This window comes from Callithrix jacchus, chromosome 2 (assembly GCF_049354715.1).
Source record: "Callithrix jacchus isolate 240 chromosome 2, calJac240_pri, whole genome shotgun sequence".
NCBI classification, from domain to species: domain Eukaryota; kingdom Metazoa; phylum Chordata; class Mammalia; order Primates; family Cebidae; genus Callithrix; species Callithrix jacchus.
The window spans coordinates 131,530,929-131,556,597 of record NC_133503.1 but is presented as its reverse complement, the minus strand read 5'-3'; the positions used below and the strand labels follow the sequence as shown (position 1 = coordinate 131,556,597).

Sequence of the window (25,669 nt, the reverse complement as noted above, 5' to 3'; positions counted from 1 at the left end):
AGATCACCTGAGGTTGGTCAGGAGTTGGAAACCAGCCTGGCCAACATGGTGAAACCCTGTCTCTACTAAAAATAGAAAATTAGGCCAGGCACGGTGGCTCACACCTGTAATCCCAGCACATTGGGAGGCCGAGGCGGGTGGATCACAAGGTCAAGAGATCGAGACCATCCTGGTCAACATGGTGAAACCTTGTCTCTACTAAAAATACAAAAAATTAGCTGGGCATGGTGGCGTGTGCCTGTAATCCCAGCTACTCAGGAGGCTGAGGCAGGATAATTGCCTGAACCCAGGAGGCGGAGGTTGTGGTGAGCTGAGATCACGCCATTGCACTCCAGCCTGGATAACAAAAGCGGAACTCTGTCTCAAAAAAAAAAAAAAAAAAAAAAGAAAGAAAATTAGCCAGGTGTGGTGGCGGGCACTTGTAATTCCACCTACTCGGAAGGCTGAGGTGCAAGAATAGCTTGAACCCAGGAGGCGGAGGTTGCAGAGAGCTGAGACTGCTCCACTGCACTCCAGCCTGGGGAACAAGAACGAAACTCCATTTCGAAAAAAAAAAAGAAAAGAAAATAATAAAAGCAGCTCATTGATTCACTGCAACTCATTGAGACAGTATAACTACATGGCTCTTAAGTGTCTCAACGAATTTTATAGGAATTGTGCAGAATACATATTTTTGACTTGGTGCAACTACATGCCAACTAAGTATTCAATTAATCTTCACAGAAATTGTACAGAGCACTTACTATTCCTATTTTACAGATGAGAATACTGAGCTGGAAGAAGGAAATAACTTATCATCAAAGATCATACAGATAATAACTGGCAGAACTGGAATATGTACTCAGGTTTGCTGACTTCAAAAGGTGTATATTCTTCATTCTCATTAAACTCTGGAAAATGTTTTTCTCAACCAAACAAATGCATATAATACAACCCATATATATGTTCTGACATCCTAGAACTAGAAGATATCCCTATGCTGAATCTACATGCAAATTTCTTCTGATCAAGAAAACCTGCTAGCCCTAAATCTCTAGAGTCAGCAGCCCGGAAATTACCCGCTTGTGCAGACGTTCTGCTTCCTCTTGATACGCAGCAAGTTGCTGTTTCCATTGTTTCACATTGGCAGTGGACTCCAGCAGGGCTGCAGTGAGTTTGGCATTATTTCCTTTGAGGGTAGCCAGTTCAGCCTCCCAGTGTTTGCTGATTGCTGAACTAAAATAAAAGAAAAAGAAAAATCTATCCATTACACTGACTATTGTTACTTTGAAGGGAAAACAATACTTAGTTCTTGTAAGATTCATAGTCTAAGAATGTTTTCTTTTTCTTTTTTTTTTTCTTTTTTTTGAGATGGAGTCTCACTCTGTCTCTCAAGCTGGAGTGCAATGCTGCAATCTCAGCTCACTGCAACCTCTGCCTCCTGGGTTGAAGTGATTCTCCCGCCTCAGCCTCCTGAGCAGCTGGAACTACAAACACACCACAAAGCCCAGCTAATTTTTTGTATTTTTTTAAATACAGACAGGATTTCGCCATGTTGGCCAGGCTGGTCTCGAACTTCTGACCTCAGGTGATCCGCCTGCCTCAGCTTCCCAAAATACTGGGATTACAGGCATGAGCCACTGTGCCCAGCCCTAAGAATGTTTTCAAAGATAACCCCAAAATACTAAAAAACACAAATACTTTACCAAAATATTCCTAGTAAGGAAAATCTGGCCAGTGAAGAAATATAAAAAGTACCCAAGTACTAGGTTTAATGTGGAATGTTTCCGACCTTCATTATGACAGATACAGGTATCTACAGAAGAGTTTCCACCATTCTCTTTTAAGAAATACACATTAAAGCCTGAAAAACATCTATAAGCAAAACCTAACAATGTATTATATTTTTTATGAGTGTCAAAGCCTACAGTACAATTTCATTCCTTATTAAAACATATGAGGATGCTTAAATGTCATAAGGTTTGGGATAGGTAATGAGTATTTCTTTTGAAATTGTTGATTTATTTCATCTTATTCAGGACTTTAAAATGTCAAAAATACAAACATTTGCTACAATAAACTGATTTCATATGAAAGGCTATGCCTAGAACTGGTTCTAATGACTTGAATCCCGATATAATTCCAGTGTCATAAATAGAAGAAGACTAAAGCAATCATCTTTTTTCCTCATTTAATGTTCTACTTAATAAGCTACGACAGTTAAGTATCTCAACTAAAACAATTTTCTACTACAAAGACAATTCTTTTAGTTGGAAAGACTCCTCTTGAAAATTCCTTCCTTAACTTTCCAATGAAGAAAGAATTGCCTCATTAGAAAGAAAAAGGTTGTTTCTCTTTCTCATTACTGAAGTTTATTTCTATTAGTAAAATTCTACTAACCTCATGCCATTAACTAACTAGTGATGCTTATAGCTTTCTTCAATCATCATTTTTTGGGGGTTTGATAAGTCGTATGTATTCTAGTGTAAATGTTTTTATGGATTGATATTTTATAGTAATTTTAGAATGTATTTTATTTAAAGAGCATAGTTTCCATTATCAAGATTTCTAAAGCTCATCACCAGAATTACGACATATCAGCATCATGAACCCCCTGATATGATGTACAGAGAAGGACACAATTCTGTAGTATTCTTGCAATATATGCGTAACTTCAGTCAAATAATGAGAAAATACCATATAAACCCAAACTGAGGGATATTCTGTAAAATAGCTGAAAATCTTCAAACATGTGAAGAAAATGAAGGAAACAGGCTGGGCACGGTGGCTCACACCTGTTATCCTAGCACTTTGGAAGGCTGAGGCGGGTGGATCGCCTGAGGTCAGGAGTTCGTAACTAGCCTGACCAAGATAGTAAAACCCCATCTCTACTAAAAATACAAAAGAATTAGCTGGGCGTGGTGGTGGGTGCCTGTAATCCCAGCTACTCAGGAGGCTGAGGCAGGAGAATCACATGAACTCAGGAGGTGAAGTTTGCGGTGAGCCAAGATCTTGCCATCGCACTCCAGCCTGGGCAACAAAAGTGAGACTCCGTCTCAAAAACATAAATAATTAAAAAAAAAGAAAATGAAGGAAACAAGAAGAAATACATTTAAATGCAAGGTGGGATCCTAGGTAGGTTCCTAGAACAGAAAGGGAACATTGGTTAAAAACTAAGAGTTAGTAGTAGTGTATCAATGCTACTGTCCTGGATTTAATCACTGTATTATGGTTACACAAGATGTTAACATTAAGGGAAGCTGGGTGAAGGGTATATGGGGACTCTGTACAGTTTCTGTAATTTTTCTGTAAGTCTAAAATTAGTTTAAAATGAAAAGTTAAAAATATTACTAAAGTTTACTGAGAAAATCTCGTCAAAAGATGAAAGGATAGACTCAAGCAATAAGCTAAGCATTAATTTAACAATCCATTTCTATCCTGAAAAGAAAGCTCTTTGCTTATTCTTCCTTCGTGAAATGGTTTTACAGATTCAGATCTTCTGAACAAAGCATGCATGGATTCACTGCTCTAACTGAACTACAGAGTTTTCTTTAAACCACCTACCAGTTTTTCCCCTTCAGAGATGCATTTTATTTAAATAGAACCTTCAATCTGACAATTGAAATCTTAGTGAGCTAATTTAAACACTTGTATATGTCAATAGCAATCCCCTTTAAAAATTAATCAGAAAAAAAAATGATTATTTACTCCTAAAATCCATTTGTCAAAATTATACAATTATAAAGTAAAATGGATTACCACATGTTTATAGCAAGAGAAAGAATTTTAAAATGAGAATGTTTTTCTATTATATTTATCTGGGTTTTATTTTATAGTCACTAGACAGCAAAATCTATCAAGAATTTTGTAACTGCTTACATCACAAGTATTTCAGTAATTATCTGTGTGACCTTAGACCCAATTCTCAAGCACTTTGGTTCTCAGTTCTTTGTATGTCAAATGAAGCCATCAGCCAAGATCTGTATTATCCAAATATTAGCATGTGGCTATTTAAATGTAATAGTTCAAAACTAAAGTAAAAAAAATCAGCTTTGAATTTGAGGTACATTTCATACACTCAACAGCCACACATGACTACCGGCTACGACCGTGGACAGCAAAGATACAGAACATTTCATCATGACAGAATGTTCCACTGGACAGTACTGTTCAAGATGATCCCTGCATTCTGACTACCTTTTCAATTCTGTGTGTTAGGTGGAACTATGTCCCTCCAGAATTCATATATTGAAGTCCTAACTTCCAGTATCTCACAGTATGACTATGTTGGGAAGTAGAGTCTTTACAGAGGTAATTAAGGTTTAATACGGTCATTAGGGTGGGCCATAATCCAGTATGAATGATGTACTTATAAGAGAAGGAAATAAGGACACAGACACATGAACATAAAAACAGACGACAGCCATCTACAAGCCGAGGAAAGAGGCCTTGGAAGAAACGATCCTGCAGACACTTTGATCTCAGAACTGTGAGAAAATAGATTTCTACAGTTTAAGCCACCCAGTCTATAGCATTTTCTTAGGACAGCTCAAGCAAATTAATAAACATAATTTTTAAAAACCCATATTATGTAGCCTATCAATTTGCCCCATCTTCCTGGACTGAAGTACATGGATTATATTTCCTGTTCTAATCAAGCTGGCTTTTCTGCGAGAGCTCTTCTTCCCAATCAGATTCTCATTTTATTCTATAAATTTTTTTTTCAATTTTTTTAATAATCAGAATCTGTTTATAAGATTGCATTTTTTTTCCTTTCATTGATTCAAGTTTTCTCCAACGAGTATTTTCCGGTTATTATACCCATCCTGTCACTTACCAGCAAAGCCTGGTGCTTGCCAATCTGTGCACTGACTAAATGAAAAGCAAAGGTATTCATTATGAAATAAGTGCAAAACCAAGCTCAGATCAAATTAATGAGTAGTAAATTTTATAAGTTTAATTTTATAAAGTGTTCAATAATAATAAAAATCTTACATATAAATATTTTAGCCTTCACATTAGGGATGGAATTTCACACTAATTTTAGGCAGTAGAATCATATGCTGCAGTTTCTTGACTCCCATTTTAATCCTATCATGCGTGCATTTAGGATAACAGGGATTTCATCCATAAAACACTGCAGATCTGGAACTTGGGGAATCTACCACAAAACTGTTTAAGAAAAGGCTGGTATTCCTGAACAAGTTGCCTATTTTTGATGTAATTTACAACTTAATGCCAACTGGCAGAAGTACTTTTTACATGAGCAGTCTAGGTAGTTATAACACCAATAAATTATTTTAAAACATTTGATTGTTGAAGTAGATGTTTAAAGTAGGTTAGCAGATTCTTCAAATTCATCCTAGCATTTTCCAATATTTTCGTATTTGGTTGATATTTAGACCCAAGGCAGCTCAAGTTTAAGAGATAAATCTGGTAAAATCTTAAAATATACTATATGTTAATGATATAACCTAGATAAGTCTAATCATTTTATTTTCTACCTGTATCAAGAAGGTAACTTCACAATTTCATGCTTGGAATGGTACTTATGAACAAAATGGCTACCAGAAGCATTTCTAAGCTTTTGTGTCCTGGGAGCCAGAGATACAAAAGGGAGTTTGCACTTTCTTGCAGGCTCTTTACCACAGACTTCTGTCAGGTTCTCAGGAGAAAGATTGGAGAGACAGAGAGAGAGAGAGACTAGATAAAGGATCCTGGATGAGGGGAGAGGCTTCTGCTTGGGAAAGTCACAAAGTCTGGCTGGACCCTTCTTCTCCGCAGGACCAAAATCTTCAACGAAGGGAGAAGGATACCCCTAAATCCTGTCGCCTGGACATAGGTGAAGACCTGTTATGGCTAGGGTTAAAGAGAATAAAGCTGTGTAACTCTGTGAGAGGAAGAGAAAATAGTCCTGGATTCAGAGGTCTCTAACCTGTGGGACAGAAGCAGGAAACTCCTACACGACTCTCAAATATCACAAGGCTGAATTTACCTGCTACTGGAAGAGGGGGCAGGATCACTGAGAATGCCTCACTTCTGAGATCCTGGGACAAAGGGTCTACCCAAGACTGAGGCTGGACAAAAACAACCAAGAACCCCATTCGGTCCTCTCTAATAGCAGTCTTCCATTGCTGGAAGGTCAAGACTGTAGAGACAGATCTTCTTTGAGGGCGCGCGCGTGCATGCGCGCGCGCACACACACACACACACACACAAAAGACCAAAAGATGAGTGTCAAGCAGTGAGCAGACCCCTCTAGTGACCTAGCCCTAACCCTAAGCACAAATTAATGCTAGAGATGTTTAAAGACTATAGAATACTCACAGTAACCATACCAACAACAAAATCAAAATCCATTTCAACGTGAGTGGACTAACTTTCGTATTAATGGCCTAGCAGAGGAAACAGTGTTTACCACTACTGTCCTCCACGCAATGTTTGGTATTCAATGAAAAAAAATTACAAGACATACCAAAAAGCAAGAAAAAAAAAACACAAAAAAAATCCCATCTTCGCTGTCAAGAGAGAAAGCAATCAACAGAATCATACTCACAGATGAATCTGATCTTGAATATATCAAAGAAAGAAGATAAACACCATGTTAAAGGTGTTAGTGGAAAAACGGATATCATGCTCACTCAGATTGTGAATTTTAGCAGAGTACTGAAAACTATGAGAAAGAATCAAATAGAAATATTGGAAATAAAGAACATAGTAATAGGTGAAGAATGCCTTTGACAGCCATGAACTTAGCACAGCTGCATAAAAAGTCAGTGAAGATGTAAACAGATCAACAGAAATCAGCCAAACTAAAACACAAAGAGAAAAAAGAAAAAAAGTTTCCAAGACATGAAGGGCCATATAAACAGTCTAACAAATGTTTAACAGAATCACAGGAGAAGAGAGGAGGGCAGAGGAAATATCTGAAGACATAAAGGCTGACTACTTTAAAAAAATAAAAGACATGAAACCACAGATGCAAAAAGCATAAAAACATTATGCATAGAGAAAAATAACAATTACGGTAGCTCCTCATTCAATGTTTATCTTTCTGTGGTTCCAGTATACATGGTTAACTGTAGTTTGCAAATATTACTGTATGATAAAATATTTTGAGAGAGGGAGAGACCACATTCACTTAACTTTTATTACAATATATTCCTATACTTATCTTATTTTATTATTTCATGTTGTTAATCTCTTACTGTGCCTATTGTATAAATTAAACTTTATAAAAGGTATGTATCTACAGAAAAAAACATAATACATATAGGGTTCAGTACTATCTATGATTTCAGGCATCCACTGGGAGTATTGCAATATATCCCCTGTGGTTAAGGAGGGACTACTGTACAGTGATACTCTGTCACAGATTATGCAATCCAGAAGACGGTGGAGTGACGGTGTTAAAAGAAAACAATTATGGCCAGGCAAGGTGGCTCATGCCTATAATCCCAGCACTTTGGGAGGCGAAGTGGGTGGATCACAATGTCCGAAGTTCAAGGCCAACCTGGCCAAGATGATGAAACCACGTCTCTACTAAAAATACAAAAATTAGCCAGGTGTGGTGGCACGTGCCTGTAATCCCAGCTACTCAGGAGGCTGAGGCAGGGAAGTGCTTAAACCTGGGAGGTGGAGGTTGCAGTGAGTGCTGAGATTGTGCCACTGCACTCCAGCCTGGGTGACAGAGCGAAATTCCATGTTAAAAAAAGAAAAAGAAAACAATTCTTATCCTAGAATTCTACACAAAGGAAAAATACTTGTCAAAATGAAGGTGAAATAGAGTTTTCCAGGTAAATGAGACCTCAGATAATTTATTATATCTAATAAAGAAGATGTGTACTTCAGGAAATATTAAAGAAAATTCTTCAAGTGAGAGTATGATCCCAGACAGAAATGCAGATAATTATAAAAGATCCAAAAGTATAAAAATTCAAAGGAGACATAATAGTCTTTTAAATAAATGGTGCTAGAATGACTGAATAACCACATACAAAAATAAATAAATATCAACCCAGATATCATAATCTATGTACAAATTAACAAAAAATATGAAACTTCTATATAATATAAAACTATAAAACTTGAAAAAATTCTTTGTAACCTTGGGTTAGGCAAAAATTTCTTAGATATTATAATTACCAAAAACATGGTCCAAAAAAAAAAACATGGTCCATTAAAAAACAACTGACCACAGGAACTTCATAAAATTAAAAACTTCTCTTTGAACAAAACTATTTAAAAATTGAAGAGGGCCAGGTCCTCATGCCTGTAATGTCAGCAATTTGGGAGGCCAAGCCGGGTGGGTCACTTAAGGCCAGGAGTTTGAGACCAGACTGGTCAACATGGCAAAACCCTGTCTGTACTAAAAATATAAAAATTAGCTGGGTGTGGTGACAGGCACCTGTAATCCCAGCTACTCAGAAGGCTGAGGCATGAGAATTGCTTGAAGCCAAGAGGCGGAGTTTGCAGTGAGCCGAGATCGTGACACTGCACTCCAGCCTGGATGATGAAGCAAGATTCTGTCTAAAAAATTAAAAAAAACTGAAGAGATCCTGGAATACAAAGATGATTCACATGCAAAAATCAATGTAATGGCCAAGTGTAGTGGCTCACCCCCGTAATCCCAGCACTCTGGGAGGCCAAGGCAGACAGATCACTTAAGGCCAGGAGTTTGAGAGCAGCCTGGCCAACATGGCGAAACCCCATCTCTAAAAAAAAATACAAAAATTAGCCAGGCGTCGTGGCACACACCTGCAGTCCCAGCTAATCCAGAGCTAAGGCAGGAGAATCGCTTAAACTTGGGAGATGGAGGTTGTGGTAAGCTGAAATTGTACCACTGCACCTCAGCCTGGGCAACAGAGCGGGACTCTGTCTCAAAAAAAGAAAAAGGAGAAAACCTTTGTGAAATTGGATCTGCAATGATTTCTTGAATATGACATCAAAAAAGCACAGGCAACAAAAGAAAAAATAGGTAAGTTGGACTACATAAAAATGAAAAACTTCCATTGTCAAAGGACACAGTCAACAGAGTGAAAAGGCAATCCATGGAATAGGAGAAAATATTTGCAAATTATATACCTGATAAGGGATTGATATCTAGAATATATAAATAACTCCTATAACTCAACAATAACAATTTTAAAATGAGCAAAGAACTTGAATAGACATTTTCCCAAGAAGAGAAACAAACAGGCACTAAGCATTGGAAAAGATGTTTAACATCTTTATCATCAAGGAAATGCAAACCAAAACCACAATAAGACACAACCTCACATCCACTAGGGTGGCGTTATCAAAAAAACAAAGTCAGTGTTGGGTTGCTGAGGATGTAACTTAAGTGGAACCCTGGTACACTACTGGTAGGAATGTAAAATGGTGTAGTTCCTATGGAAAATGGTATGGCTGTTCCTCAAAAATTTAGAATTATATGATCCAGCAACTCCACTTCTAGATATATGCCCAAAAGCAGTGAAAGCAGGGTCTCAAGTAATTTTTACAATTTTTTTCTTGGATACCAAAAATAAATTTTTAGAATACCTATAAACATAGGTATTACAAATTTGAGTCTGAGAACATTCTTGCTTCCTCTACTTTATGAGCTGATCCTTTAAAAATCTGTCTTTCTAGAGCAGTATGAAATACAACGTAGGAAGTAAAATGTATCTGATTTTTGTCAGTCTTCCCTGTTCTCTTTGTAGCTTCTTCATATATTTCTTTCATCAAGTATAATAAATGCTCCTATTAGAAAACCCTACACAATTCCAACTTACAATAAATTCCAAAAGATACCCTGAAGGAAGTTCTACATGTGAGCTATCTCAGATGTGTTCAATCTTTATTCTGACACCCCTCAATATTTTGCACAGTAATTTTGAAAAAAAAAGTTCCTTTCTTTAATCTTTAAGATTAACACATTCCTCCCCCCATTAGACTGATGCTTAGCAATAATTAATACCTTAGGATTAATTCTGATACCAAAATTTTAAGTTAGCTTCTCTCATTTCAGGAATACTTATTTAAAACTGTTGGGGTTCTCTGGCTGCTAATTTGGTTTCTTTTTGTAACTATAGTTTTGTTAGTCTTACCTTAAGAAAACTGTTCCAAAGAAATCACTAAATTGCTTAGTTGGAGAAACCAGTGATTCAGAAGCTATACTGAAACACCATTATGATCTCATGTCTGAACACTGGAATAAGGGCAAAATAATTCTTTATTCTTGTGGTTGTTCAGTAAAGTTTCCCTTCAAAATGGACCAGCTGGTTTCCTGTTGGCTTCAAATCTACAGGGAGTTCAAAACACTCCAAAAACATCATCTGAAAGTTTCCTTAAACTGGAATTTTACAGTTTTTCTTTTATCTAAAGTCAAAATTCTGGCTAGGTACAGTGGCTCACACCTATAACCCTAGCACTTTGGGAGGCCGAAGTGGGCAAATGGCTTGAGCTCAGGAGTTCGAGACCAGCCTGGCAACATGGCGAAACCCAGTTTCTACTAAAAATAGAAAAATTAGCTGGGCGTGGTGGCACATGCCTACAGTCCCAGCTACTTGTGAGACTAAGGCAAGAGGACTGCTTGAACCTGAGAGGTCGCGGCTGCAGTAAGCCAAGATGATGCCACTGCACTCCAGCCTGGGTGACAAAGTGAGACCCTGTCTCAAAAATAAAATTTAAGTCAAAGCTGTTCTATGAGAAAGTATTAAACTTCATTAAATTAGTTATAATCAAGAAGAAAAAGTACTTCAAAAGGTTGTATTTTCAAAATAAGAGCTTAATGTATAAGCAATATACTTATCTAACCTGCAGAGTGAATGCTACATGGGAATGGTCACTCGCAGAGTCCAAGAAAGCTGCTTCTCTCCCATTCCTCCAGGGCCTAGGGCTCATTTTAGAGTATCTCTAATGGCAATACCTTGCATGTACTTTTCAGGCATGTTAATTATGCAGAACTGAGAAAAATATTCCGATACTCTTTGAAAAAACAATTTAAAAACAGGGTGCAGCTGGGTGCGGTAGCTCATGCCTGTAATCCCAGCACTCTGGGAGGCCGAGGTGGGTGGATCACTTGAGGTCAGGAGTTCAAGACCAGCCTGGCAACATGGTGAAACTTTATCTCTACTAAAAATACAAAAATTAGCCAGGCACGGTGGCATATGCTTGTAATCCCAACTACTTGAGAGACTGAGGCAGGAGAATCACTTGAACTTGGGAGGTGGAGGTTGTACTAAGTGGAGATCACACAACTGCACTCCAGCCTGGGTGACAGAGCAAGACTCTGTCTCAAAAATAAATAAATAAAAATAGGTTGCAATAGTTTTTTTTTTCAACATTATTTTCTGTATCAATAGTGAGGTCAATCCCTAACTATGAAAGCACTCTGCAGCACTGCTTGTCTCAGGATCTGCCTGCTGACTTGTCTCCTCACTTCCCATTTCATAACTGTGAATGCAGAAGCAACCAATTCTGACTTAAAACTACTTGTGTGCCACCTTCAGGGCTAGCTGCTTTCATATCAGCCTGTTGGCCCCAAGCTCTAATAGGTCATCTTAGAAAATAATGACATCTTTAACAATTTAGGGTCTGAATTTTTCTTTACAGAAGTTATCCTTTTAAAGGAAAGAAATGAAAACAGAGGAATCTTGCATTATTTATAAATAATACTTATTGTTAAAAGGACCTAAATGAGTAGCGAATTCAGGTCCTGCTAGGCAAATAGCCTAGTATATGAAGCAAGTTTTCTATTAGATATAACTGAAAGCCTCCAATTTGCCAGCAATTCATTAACTTACTAATCACAGTACTCCTTGTGATCCTCTTATCAGATGTTTGCATTGTTCTGTTCTTTTTTTAAACAAAGTTTATTATATTATATTTTGAGATAAGGTCTGGCTTTATCACCCCAGGGTGGAGTGCAGTGGTGGGATCAAGGTTCACTGCAACATCTGCCTCCCAGGCTCAAGCAATCCTTCCACCTCAGCTTCCTGAGTAGCTGGGACTACAGGAATGCAACCGTACCTGGATAATTTTTTTTTTTTGGACAGATGCAGTTTTGCAATGTTGTCCAGGCTGGTCTCAAACTCCTAGAGCGATCCACCCTCCTCAGCCTCCCAACAGTGCACCAACAGTGCATCTGGCCTGTTATTTTTAGAGACAAGGTCTCCCTCTGTTGCCCAGGCTGGAGCACAGTGGTACAATCATAGCTCACTCCAACCTTGAACACCTGGGCTCAAGCAATCCTCCTGCCTTAGCCTCCTGAGTAGCTGAGACAACAGGTACATACTACTGAACTTGACTAATTTTTAAATTTTTTGTAGAGAGGGGGGTCTTATTATGTTGCCCAGGCTTGTCTTGAACTCCTGAACTCAAATGGTTCTTCTGCTTCTGTCTCTCAAAGTGCTGGGATTACACACATGAGCCACTGTGCCTGGCCCTGTTCTATACTTTATACTCCTGCTGGCACCTGCTTCTAAATGCCCCCTCCTCTGGCCCTTTTCTTTTTCTTAATGTTTGCCTTTAAAATCCCCCAGGTTTTACTTTCTATCTCAGATTCCTTCTCTGCCTAACAATCCACCACCTTTGCAACATAGTTTGCCATGCCTGGATCAACATACAACATAGAAACTAATGGCCAGGGGTAAACGGATTGAGATACATGTTTGCTGATGAAGTTTTACAGAAGTTCCTATGGTGAACTAGAAATCATTTTGTCATATTCTAGGTAACGTAGTGTTCAGAAGTGAAATAGAATTTAAGTACTAACACTCGTAATAAACACTGGAAGAAAATCCAAGAAATAAAAGTAGAATAGCTTTTTTTAGTTTTTTGAGAGGTCTCACTCTGTCACTCAAGCTAGAATGTAGTGGTATAATCAGGGCTCACTGTAGGCTTGACCTCCAAGGGCTCAAATGATCCTCCCACCTTGGTCTCCCAAGCAGCTGGGAACATAGACAAGTGCCACCATGCCCAGCTAATTTTTTTTGTAGAGACCAGGTTTCTCTATATTGCCCAGGGTGGTCTCAAACTCCTGGGCTCAAGCAATCTGCCTGCCTCAGCCTCCCAAAATGCTGGCATTACTGTGCCTGGCTGAGAATAGTTTTTAAAGAAACAATGTATCACTAATGTTATTGATGGCACAAAAAGATGATATTGGAGTAAAAAACGTGGACATAAATTTTAATCAGAAAGTGAATGAGAAGAGCTGGACCCTCAATATGATGAAGTTATAAGAACACTTTAAGCCATTTATTTTATATATATTACATGTGTACAAAAGAGGCTGACATTAATCTATGTCCATATCTAAAAGAGTTGTCACAGTCATAGTTTAATTGACAGTTTTTCTTGGTGCATCTTAGATCAGATAAAACACAGAATTTTACCTGGCTATGGTAAAAAAAAAAGTGAAACACTCTTGACTTTTCTGAGGAAGATATAAAATTAATCTGAAACAAATTACTTCAAAATGTATAATGTATGCCTTTATGACTCTATAAATACATCTGAGTTTTGAAGACTATTGTTAAACATCTATATTAAGTAAGAATCAACTGCTCTAACAGCTAGTTAAAAGTGCAGGCTTGAATCTGGTGATTTGGTTCAAACTATGGCTATCATCATTTAATAGTTATGGGCCTTGAGCAAGTTACCTACCCTCACTAGGTGTTAGATGTTTCTCATCTATAAAATTAGGGTTAATAACAACTATCTTCACAGAATGGGCTGAGTGTGGTGGCTCACGACTGTAATCCCAGTACTTTGGGAGGCCAAGGCAGGCGGATCACCTGAGGTTAGGAGTTCAAGACCAGCCTGACCAACATGGAGAAACCCTGTCTCTACTTTTTTTACCTACATTTTTTTTTATTATTGTTTCTCACAGACAAGAAGAAACCCCATCTCTACTAAAAATACAAAAGTAGTCAGGCATGATGGTGCATGCCTGTAATCCCAGCTACTCACGAGGCTGAGGCAGGAGAATCTCAAAAACAAAAACAAAAAAACTAGGGTGATTTTGAGAAGTAAATAGCCTATGTAAATGTATTCTTGAAGACAAAAAATAGACACTCAAATGGTGGTATCTTCCATATATGCAGTCAATAAAGCCTCAAAGAATCTTCTGTAAGCTACTAAAAAGCCAAAAAGATTTAACATTAAATATTTTAAAGCAGCTCCTTTCGATTAGTGATGTAAAGAACTGAAATACATATAATTTAAATCAAACCCACTCAATGATTTATATTGTATGCACTCAATGATTTACATTGTCATTCTTAGTTACTACAGATGTATTATTTATAACAAGTTTAAACCTTTCATGTAACCTTAGAATAAATTTAGCAAGTTAATGAAGCAGTGAGAAAGTAAGTAAACAGAAATGATTCTAAGAAGTGGTATGGTTAATTTCTGATTTTGAGAGGAGAGAAGGGAATCTATGTTATGTATACTCCATAAAAACATTCTGTACTTCAGTGTATAGTTTCCCATGTGAGAGAGTACACCAAAAGTCTAGCTCTACTTCCATTTTTATTCACTACAATGAGGAGTCCCATAGGGACCCTGAGAAATGTCGTGGTTCATATAACTCTGCTTCTAGCAGTAAGAGCAACATTTCTATGTGCTGATGAGCAGCTCCTATTGGAGATAGCTCCACACTGTAACATGTGCTAATATCTGCACACTGCTTGCCTGGCACAGTGCCTCCTGTGATCTTTGCCACATACCCTAATATAGCTGTGGCTAAGGAATGAAAACACAAGGGTGAGGAGCCACAGGAGGTCCAGCCTCACTTCCACTTTGTATCCTCACTGTTGGTCCCTACCCATGATACTCTTAAGACATCCCCTTAAGAAAAGCCTCTTAAGAAATTCCCTTTGAAAATTTTAAGCAGCTTATCCTCTTTTAGGAAGGAGATGTGGATACTAACTTCTTGCTCCGGGATATTTGTGAAAGGTTCAAAGTGCCTTACACGTGTTTTAAATACTTTAACGTAAATCATAGTTGACGTGTATCAGTGAATTTGGAGGGGTTGAGAGCCAGATCTAAGGGAAAAGAATAAAAAGCTATTTGGTGGATCTATTGCTAGTTCCTAAGTGAGAAGAAAAACGAATTGACCCAAGGTGATATTTTGAATTCTGTATCTACTAGATTAATAAAAGTCAGTATTTTTGTTGATTTCTGTTTTTAAAAAACTGACCATTGATTAAAAGCTTTGGAAATTTATTCAGGAAATGACGTTAGGCCATCCTACAGGGGAGATGTCTTCAGGAAACCAGTCTTACATACTAAATAAAAAATCGTGTTTCTTTCAACCCTTATGAATATACATCTATCTCTTACCAAGAGTGAGATCAATTAATTTCAAGCCCATTCTCTTATTTACAGGGTAATAGCATTATAATCATTATAACCTATTCAATATAGAAATGAATGTTTTTATCAGGCCTTCTATAATTTGATTTAACTTTGGAGACAAAAATGCCACTATTTCCTTGCATAGTAGGTCATTTAAGCAAAATTCACCCTAAAAATTGTTTAGCACAATATGTAGGGTTGTTGGGAAACAACATAATAATTAAAACAGAAAAAAATCTCTCTAGGTACTGGCAGAATTGAAAAAATGCTTATTAACAGATTTTACCAAAGCTACAATTGTGTGAGAAGATACAGATAATTTTACAGTAAAATCTGTTCCAAATTTGTCATAAATTTTCATCTTTTTGAAACCAGTAGTAATCAATAATTTCACTGGCCATGATTTGAATCAGAAAATCTTTGTGTTTAGTTTAAATTTGTTTTTGAAGAGGAGGCCAGAATCAAATGATGTAACATCAAAGTATTTAAATGTTTGTTAATAGCATGTTAGCTGTGGCAGAATCATCCCTATCTACTTCGTTTATTTAACGTACATATAAGCTATGCAAATAATATGCAAAGGTAAGGGCTCTGATAAAAAGTATTAAGCAAATGATCTAAGCAAAGGGAGATGATAATAAGTGAACAAAGCCCAGAATAAATAATAGCTTAGTCTACTACTGACTGCTCAGCTATTATCAATATTTGGTTTTCCTTCTAAAGCCTTTCTGATCAGACTTGATGGAAGCAAAAGTCTTGTATCTCCAAGACCCAAATTCACTGGCCAATGTGATGAAGTCTGGCTGTATTCTAACTCCAGATTAGTTCAGCAAGAGTCACCATTTTAGCTACAGAAAGACGACACAACAGAAATCCCTTTCAGCAGGATATTTGCTGTGTTGTTTTTTTTTTCTAGTAAAGTAACAGTCTTAAGCATATTCATCACAAAAACTCAGCTTCCCTTCATCTAACACTCTATTTTGTAATCTGTGCCTTTGAAAGAATTTTTCTTCGTAAGATATTGTGATGTATGATATCAGGACCAGAGACTTGGGCTTCCTTTACCTAAGTATGAATTAACTAACAAAGGCTATTCAATTAAAATGCTGTAATGGATAGGGGCTTTGTCTTCCATACCACAGCAATATTCAGACTCCCACTGTTAGGTTTTTCAAACTGAGCTGTAATGTCTTTTTTCACATGTGCTATTCCTCTGCTCCGTTACCTCAGGGGTTACGACTGGCTATATGCAGTTATATATAAGGGTGTTGAGAATGCCACACAGAGATCATTGAAAAATAGGTGACTACTTTTAAAATACTTTAGAATATGGATTAATAAGAACTAGTGATAACTGGATTATGCTAACCAAAAGGAAAAGTTGGGATGAAATTATTTACAAGTCTGCTAAAGTATAGATTAAACAGATTTAAGTTATTGTTCCAAGGGTCTTAAACATCACAGCAAAATTTGCAAAACATATTTCAAGATGCGGAATAATTACAAATATGAATGGACAGATAAAGCAGGAAGGATCTTTACATTTCTGTTTGAGGATATGGAAATAACAGACATCTATCATTAATACTCGAAAGACTTTACATTGTAGAGATGGACGACTGGATGCTCTGTCTATATTTATATGAAAAGTAAATAATTTTATAACATTTTATAAACATGGCTATCTGTGGAACTATTTCAGGCCTTACTATTAATATTTGCTAGAATGCTTTCTATGGATGAATGCAGATTCTACTAAAACTAAGCTCTAAGTACTAAAATGTGCTTCTATAGGTTTACTTCCCAAATGACTACATATCCCAAGCTTGAGAGGGGCTTTTATCATATACATTATGGTCATGCATATTAGTGAACTGCTTATGTAAAAGTTTTATTTTATGAGCTTGTGATGTTATATTTTTCCTTATCTTTCAGCCAGTTAAATTATATCTCCATGACTATCACTTATTTATAAAAAACAAACTAAAGTCTTAGGAGACATTGTATATAGATATGGAATCATATCTGCCATGCTGAGTATTCTTCAAGAATTAAAATGACTTGTGGCAACAAACTTCATATGCAAGCTAAAAAGTGTTGATCTTTTCAAAGTAAATCACTCTTTCAAATGCATTTTTGTAAAAGTGAATAAATTCAAGAAGAAACAAACATTTATTTTAAATTCCATTTACTAATACTGCTTAACATGATATTCACAGAAGATCTGAACAAACAGTACTAAATTACACTCTGAATTTTAACACAGAATATCTCTGCCTTAAATTTTTTAGCAATGAGAACCATATGACAAATATCTACATAATTTAGGCATTGATACATCTTAACTCATGGGTTTCATCTGGAGAAGATGTAAAATGATTAAGGAAGTGTTCATTTGTTATCTGCATTACAATTTGCATTTCTAATTTATTTAGATATGTGATGCTAGTATTGTGATGGTCATGTACAACTAATTGGCTATCAGTTTGTGTAATTTCTGGACTTAAGCAATCAATGTATTAAATGTAATAAATCAACATCTATTGTCTTTTATGTATCTAATATTTTAGAGGATACAGATGCTATAGTCTAGTAAACTAGAAATATCTTTATTTTTATTTCTTTACACTCAGAGTTAAATAGTGAAAATTTTCTCATTTCTTTCATCCCAGTCTTTCTCTATGAATTCTTTCTAGTTGTCACTATACAACCTCAGATGAGGGCATTAAAACACCTAATTGTCTCAAAGGCCAAAGTAGACACACCTCCCTCTGCTGGAGTGCTTTTCCCCACTTTACAGGCCAACTTCTATCCACTAGAAGGATGAGTTATGTGTGATTCCACAAGCAGCCTACTTTCATGATCCAGCCATACCACCGCCTGCCCTCTTCCCTCACTTTGATCTCTTCTTTCATGGTACTTTTCACAACAGTAATTATATACTATGAAATTATTTCTCTTATTCCCTCACTGAAGTTTAAACACCATAAGAACAGGGACTGTTTATTTTTTCATTAATGTTTGTCTGGCACTCGAGTATTTGTTGAAACTGTGTAAAGGAAGTATAACATCAGAGAATGTTGAAGTAATTATAGAGAGAGCTTGGGGACTCTTTGAGTTTCCAGAGCACCCCATGGATCACCACCCTCTCCATCACCCTTACTGTTTATATATTCTGCTGTCTCATGAAGCTCCTTGAGGGCAATCTTATTCATCTTTGACCTGGCACAAAGACATGCTCCATACTAATTTTCAACTAAGTATTATTAAAATGGATCTATGCATGGATAACTGCCAAAGAGCTGCTCATGCTCAGTCTGGTCACTAACTGCTTGTGTGTGTGCTTATGGTGATTTTATATACATAACTTGCTAGTTAAATGATTTCCAAATCATGTTGATTATATACACACGCCTATAAAAGACTCCACAAAGATAACTGTTCTTTCCAGGTACTCCTAGACTCTTGATATGTTTCAGTCACTGGTTTACAATAGAACTACTTTTGAGCTCTTTATTTTCAAATAGAATTTAGAACCTAGTTTTGAACCATTAGAACACTATTTTGCAGAATACCTTTGAAGCTATGTTACAAGTTCCAATTTCAAGAAATGGCTTTTGTTACAAAGTCCCCCCGAGATGCTCTAAGGTTGCTATACCTTTATATGCAAATCTGATAACTTGTAGGACAAGTGTTCCAAATGTTTGGTTATGCTATGCTGATTTCAGAAACATAAAGCTTAACTCTCAGCAGAACTGAAACCTTTAATCAGCTACTTGGTAAACATGCAGACTGGTTTCTTAACTAAAAAGAGCAAATAAAGCATATAAGGAAAATTTACTATGGCCTATAATAATGTAAAATATCCAAATCTAAGATTCTCTAATATTTTTGCTTTGTAAATATAAACTACCCATTACATAATCCAAGAATACTATGAGCACACACACACACACACACACACACACACACACACAGAGAACCCTGTTAAGATTTTTTTTTTTTTTTCTTTTGAGAAGGAGCCTCGCTCTTGTTGTCCAGGCTGGAGTGCAGCGGCACGACCTCCACCTCCCGGGTTCAAGTAATTCTCCTGCCTCAGCCTCTCAAGTAGCTAGGATTATAGGCACCTGCCACTACATCTGGCTAATTTTTTTTGTATTTCTTTAGTAGAGGCAGGGTTTCTTCATATTGGCCGCACTGGTCTTGAACTTCTGACCTCAGGCGATCTGCCTGCCTCAGCCTCCCAAAGTGCTAGAATTACAGGCATGAGTCACTGCACCTAGCCGATATTTTTCAATGTAAATAAAAAATCAATGTACACCAGGCATGGTGGCTCACACATCTAATCCCAGCACATTGGAAGGCTGAGGTGGGTGGATCATTTGAGGTCAGGAGTTTAAGACCAGCCTGACCAACATGGTGAAATCTTATCTCTACTAAACAAACAAAAATTAGCTAGGCATGGTGGCGTGCACCTGTAATCCCAGCTACTCAGGAGGCTGAGGTGGGAGAATTGCTTGAACCCGGGAGACGGAGGCTGTAGTGAGCTAAGATCACACCACTGCACTCCAGCCTGGGTGACAGAGGGAGGCTCCAACTAAAAAAAACATAAATAGATAAAAATAAAGTCAACATGACCATGCTGACTTTAATTGAAATGCACAGTATTTTCTTAATCAAGTTAAATGCCTACAGACTCAATACTAATTGAATTTCAAGAACACATTTTAAAGATTCATAACTTATTTTTGCATCACATAGTAAATCAATATTGTTAATGATCATCTTCTTGATATTTGGTTTCCATATGGTGACTTAAAATTTCTTCAAGACAGGTTAAGGAAAGACTGAAGTAGAGAAGCAAGGGATTAGAGTCAAGTTCTAATTCTGGTACCTATCTATACATTTTAGAAAAATTCCCTAACCATATGCTTTGGATTTTGCATGCTGAAAAAGTAGAAATCATATCCATTCTACTTCCCATAAGACAATTGTAAAAAAATAAAATAAAATGAGATAAAACTATACAAAATAAAAATTATGAAAACATAGGATTAAACAGAAAACCAAGTAGGCCCTTTAATGAATAGACTTGTATACACTATGCCATCTAATTTTAGTATAAAGAATAGTGCTCACTACCTAGCACTCAGTTTTATACTGCTATTCCTGAATAAATGGACGATCTCTCTCTCTTTTTTTTTTAAAGGCTAGTCAAGTAAAGCAGTGGGAGGGGAGACAAGATGATCTCTTAACGACGAAACATGAAGAACAACAAAGATGACTGTTTTCTCAGTTGTTATCTCTAACTTCAGGGAATTAAAAACAAATGATGATAGTCTTCCCTGGCCCTTTTGGGTATAATGCTTTTTTTTAAAGTTAGTCTAGAACTTGTATTAAGGACCGTAAGGTATGACTCACAGGTGAGATATCAAACACTACTCCTTGGAGCACTAAATATCTATAGTATTTCCAAGTATAGCAGTATATCAGTTATTAAATGCTTACATCTTGCTTTCCCAAAAATGGCATAATTGACTTCACTATTTTCCATTGGTTGATATCATGTTTCAAAGAGAGCCACTAGACAGCACAAGTTGCTTTTTGGTTTCTTTTTGCTGGTTATGATTTAATACTACTAAAATCCATTCCCAAATATAGAAGATTTAATTCAATCTATAAGCTTAGTTATTAATCTAGTTTGAATCTATAAGCCTAGTTATTACACAGCATTGTAGTTCAGAAATTTATCCCATTATAATAATCCATTCCAGGATATTATGAAGTTTTGCTGTCTCTTGTGCTAGTGCTCTAATTTTACATTATTGTTGAAAAGTAGTAACTGATGGATCACACATTTTTAATCCATGGTGCCATCTGGAAGGAATTTCAGTAATTTTAATTATGCATGTGCATAATGTAAAAGCATAGGACACTACTTTTTTCCCTAATGTTCTATTTAAAGACAGAAATGGCTAATCTGCCTTATGTAATGAGTTGTTTTATATAGCACAGTAACATTACCAGTGTTTTAATGATTATAAAGGCAGTATTAAATCTCAGTATTAAATACTTATGGAAGGCCATAAGAGGATATTTTATTCATTTCCTAGACTAAAGGCAGGATCACTTTAAGATAATCAAGATAAGGAGATTCAGAAATCATTACCCACCTGACCATCCCTTTTACTTAATATATGAGGAAGCTGTAGCTCAAAGAGATAAAGTCTTTTGTCTAAGACTGTGAATACGACTGGTGGCACAGCTAGAAGAACTCAAGTACAATCCTTTTATTTTTGAGAGACAGAGAGGATAGTAGGAACATGTCATATTTTTAGAGACAAACAAAATAATGACAGACCATTGTATTATTCATATTTTCTCCCAGAAAATTATTTTTTCTTGAATTTTATCAGGTTCAGAATGCACTCTATAAACTGTTCCCATAATAAAATGGGTACTGATACTCATAAGTTTTAAATACCAGAAAAGCAATACTGTTAAGCTAATGGCTAACACTGTTCTATTTCTTCCTTATTTCTAAAGTATGTTTTCACCAACTTCAATATTTGCTTTCCATAATAGAAGAGCACACATGTTGTATTAATATCATATTTTGGGAAGGAAGTACCTTTTCTCTAAATATTTTAATTAAAAAAAACTTATTGGTGTTAGATTCCGGAAGAGGTATAATTAAATCTCAACTAAATAAAGGGGGAAACCAGACATTTTTACTTTAGCTTTTCTTTAATTGTATAAAAGCTCTTGGTTAAAAAAAAATATGCGACATTTCATGCAAATTAGTCTTTATACAAGGATACTCATTGATAAATCAAGTACAACTGTATTATCTTCCATTTAAAAATGTTACCTAATATCTTCATAATTATAGGAAAGCATTTGTAAACTATAAAATAAACAAAATCTTATGATTATAGGAACTACCCACAAAGAGACAGGCAAGAGTTATTATTTCTGAACTTTTCTTAGGAACATTTAAAATTTGCCTCACAACATCCCTGTGAGGTAGGGAGGTAAGTGTTCTCATATGACAACAAACCAAATTGATCAAAATATTAGTATCTGGTTACATGCAGAAAACTGGCTATATTTTTATATCTTAAAAAGAAATAGCATCTATGAGTCAGTTCTACAAAGAAGTCCAGGAAGATTAGGTTGCTTATTTTTCACTGTATTTATCAGGAATAACAGCTATTTTGATTTTCAACTCACAGAAATCTTTCTCTATTGAAGGCTTTTAAATCCTCTAAAAAATCAGCAGAGCAAGTATAATGGTATTTTGCCAAAGAAACAAAATGCAGGATGCCATGTCAAGTCATTCTCTTCTTCCTCTACATGGAGATCACTCAAATGCAATCTAGGCATACACAGGAATCCAAGCAGTTAAGTGTCTTCTTTAAAGATACTACTTCTTTTTTCTCTTCAAAGGTAAAGCTGTGTTGATTGTGTCTTTTAAAATTTTCATGTTTCTTCCATATTAGTTTATTTCAGGGACTATTTGCGTCTTTTCAATTAGGATAAACTGTAGATCCTCTTCTGTGAGAAATGGTGACTCCACTAAGTTCCAAAACTAAAGGTGATTAGAGATGTCATCCGCCAAGGCAAAGTGGCTGTCTCCGAAGTAGGAAAAAAAAAATCTAACTTGGAGAACTTATCTTTTCTGACTTTCAAAAATATATCCAGTAGATATAAGGATGTAAGAGAGTAGAGTCCAGCTTTTTCATAAAAAGACAAATGCTCAAGCAGAAAAATTTTAAAAAGTGGTAACGGGGAAAGGGAAGGGAAACCATTTAGGTGTGTGATGCTTTTCTTTTTTCTTGTTTTTTTTTTTTTTGAGACAGAGTTTCGCTCATGTTACCCAGGCTGGAGTGCAATGGTGCGATCTCGGCTCACTGCAACCTCCGCCTCCTGGGTTCAGGCAATTCCCCTGCCTCAGCCTCCCGAGTAGCTGGGATTACAGGCACGCGCCACTATGCCCAGCTAATTTTTTGTATTTTTAGTAGAGACAGGGTTTCACCATGTTGACCAGGATGGTCTCGATCTCTTGACCTTGTGATCCACCCGCCTCGGCCTCCCAAAGTGCTGGGATTACAGGCGTGAGCCACCGCACCCGGCCTATGCTTTTTCTTTTTCTTTATTACTTACTACTCAAGATAATTCACTCTGCAAAAATATCCAGATGTGAATAAATACCTAGTATTAGTTCAGGGCTGAACATCTAGTAGATAATTTGGGTTGCGAGACTTCAAAGTTAAAGTACAGTTATAGATCAGCTTCCGTCCTTGCTATGGAACCTAAGACTTTCTGACCAATACGTAAAATGGCAGGGTAGTTTATCTGTTCCAAAAAGCTGAAAAGATGTAACTACAAATAATAGCAGTGTTCTTGGATTCAAGTAACACCCATGGCATGGTTCTTCATGTAACTTAACAAATTACAAGTATCCATTCTCTGTAACTCTAGAGAAAAAAAAATCTATTATTTTGTAGAGCCAAAGAGGCCTTAGGTGGTCTCTTTAATAGTAAGTTAGATTGTGAGTAAAGCATACCCTAAAATGATCCAATTACAAAAAACAGTTAAGCCCTAGGATCAAATATGCTTTCTGAAGACACTTTTGCTGATATGAAGTTCCAACAGCCTCATGTTACAGACACCAATGTGGCTATGAAGGGTACCTTTCTCTATTAACTATGTCTCATTAAGTGTCATGGAGAACCTTTATTATTTAAAGTTTAAAAAAAACAAAAACCACTTTTTTTTAAAAAAAAGGCAAATGAGACTAGAAAGATTTGGATTTATTATTAAAGGGATACAAAATAGCAAATGCTGGTAAGGATAGGAAGAGGGAAGTTCACAGCCTGTTACGGGGAAGTTATATTAGTAGAGCCACTATGAAAAACAGTGTGGATGTTCCTCAAAAGACAAAAAATAGAATGACCATATAATCCAGCAATCCCATTGCTGGGTACATATCTAAAAGAAAGGAAATCAGTACATCAAAAAGGGTATCTACACTCCCATGTTTACTGTAGCACTATTCATAATAGTCAAGATATCAAATCAACCTAAGTGTCCATCAATGAATGGATATCCAACAATAGTACCACATTGTATATATGTGGTATATGTGTTATATATGCACAATGGAGTACTATTCTGCCATAAAAAAGAATGAGATCCTGTCATTTACAACAACAGGAATGGACCTAGAGGACATTATGTTAAATGAAATAAGCCAGACATAGAAAGACAAATATTGCATATTTTCATTCATATGTGGAAGCTAAAAAACAATTTATTTCATGGAGGTAGAGAATAGAATGGTTACCAGAAGCTGGGAAGGGTAGTGGGGAATGGGAGATAAAAGGGAGTTGGTTAATGGAAACAAAAATACAGTTAGATAGAAGAAATAAGATCTAGAGTTTGGTAGTGGACAGTAGAGCAACTACAGTTAACAGTAATTTATTATATATTTCAAAATGACTAGAGTAGATGTGGAATGTTCCTAGCCAAAAAAAAAAGATAAATGTTTGAGGTAATAGATATTCAACTAACCAGATTTGATCATAATACACTGTATGTATCAAAATATCACACATACCCCAATAAATATGTACAACTATAATGTATCCATAAAAATAAAAAAAATTTTAGAATTATTTAGTGACTTAGTTCTGTACCTTGTACATACAGCAACCTTTAAACTGTCCTTTGACATGATTATGGCATTGCTATACTGCTTGAAGGTTAACATACAAGTATGCTGAATACTCAAAATGACATGTATCCAGAAAAACAAACCTTCTACATTAAAAACTAGGTAGAACACTGTCTATGTAAAACAAGTATTGACCATATAACTGGTCCTTTAAAATAATCATCAGCCAACATTTATATAATACAATAAGGAAAAACATAAGCTAAATCTTTTTCTAGAATAATAATTACACCAGAAATCAGAGTTATTTGAAATGAATAATTTTTAGGATGTGTATTTTTATTCATATTTAATAAGAACATACTTTATATTCATTGGAACAATGCTGTAATTTATCCAGGTTTTTGTGTTTGTTTTTTTTTTTTGGAGGCAGAGTCTTGCTCTGTTGCCCAGGCTGGAGTGCATGGCAGGATTTTAGCTCACCACAACCTTCGCCCCCTGGGTTCAAGTGATTCTCATGCCTCAACCACTGAGTAGCTGGGATTACGGGTGTGTACCACCATGCTCAGATCATTTTTGTATTTCTGGTAGAGATGGGGTTTCACCATGTTGGCCAGGCTAGCCTCAAATTCCTGGTTTCAAGTGATCTGCCTGCCTTGGCCT

General features: G+C 36.3%; 1 protein-coding gene across 2 annotated transcripts in view; it reads right to left on the bottom strand.

The window, feature by feature from the left end:
* HOMER1 (homer scaffold protein 1) overlaps positions 1-25,669 on the bottom strand; it is a 178,406-nt gene that overhangs the window by 30,298 nt on the left and 122,439 nt on the right. For both annotated transcript variants that reach the window (XM_035291337.3, XM_002744829.6), the window contains exon 6: positions 1,059-1,215. In XM_035291337.3, the coding sequence (XP_035147228.1) occupies positions 1,059-1,215 (157 nt within the window). The remainder of the gene's footprint in view (positions 1-1,058; positions 1,216-25,669) is intronic.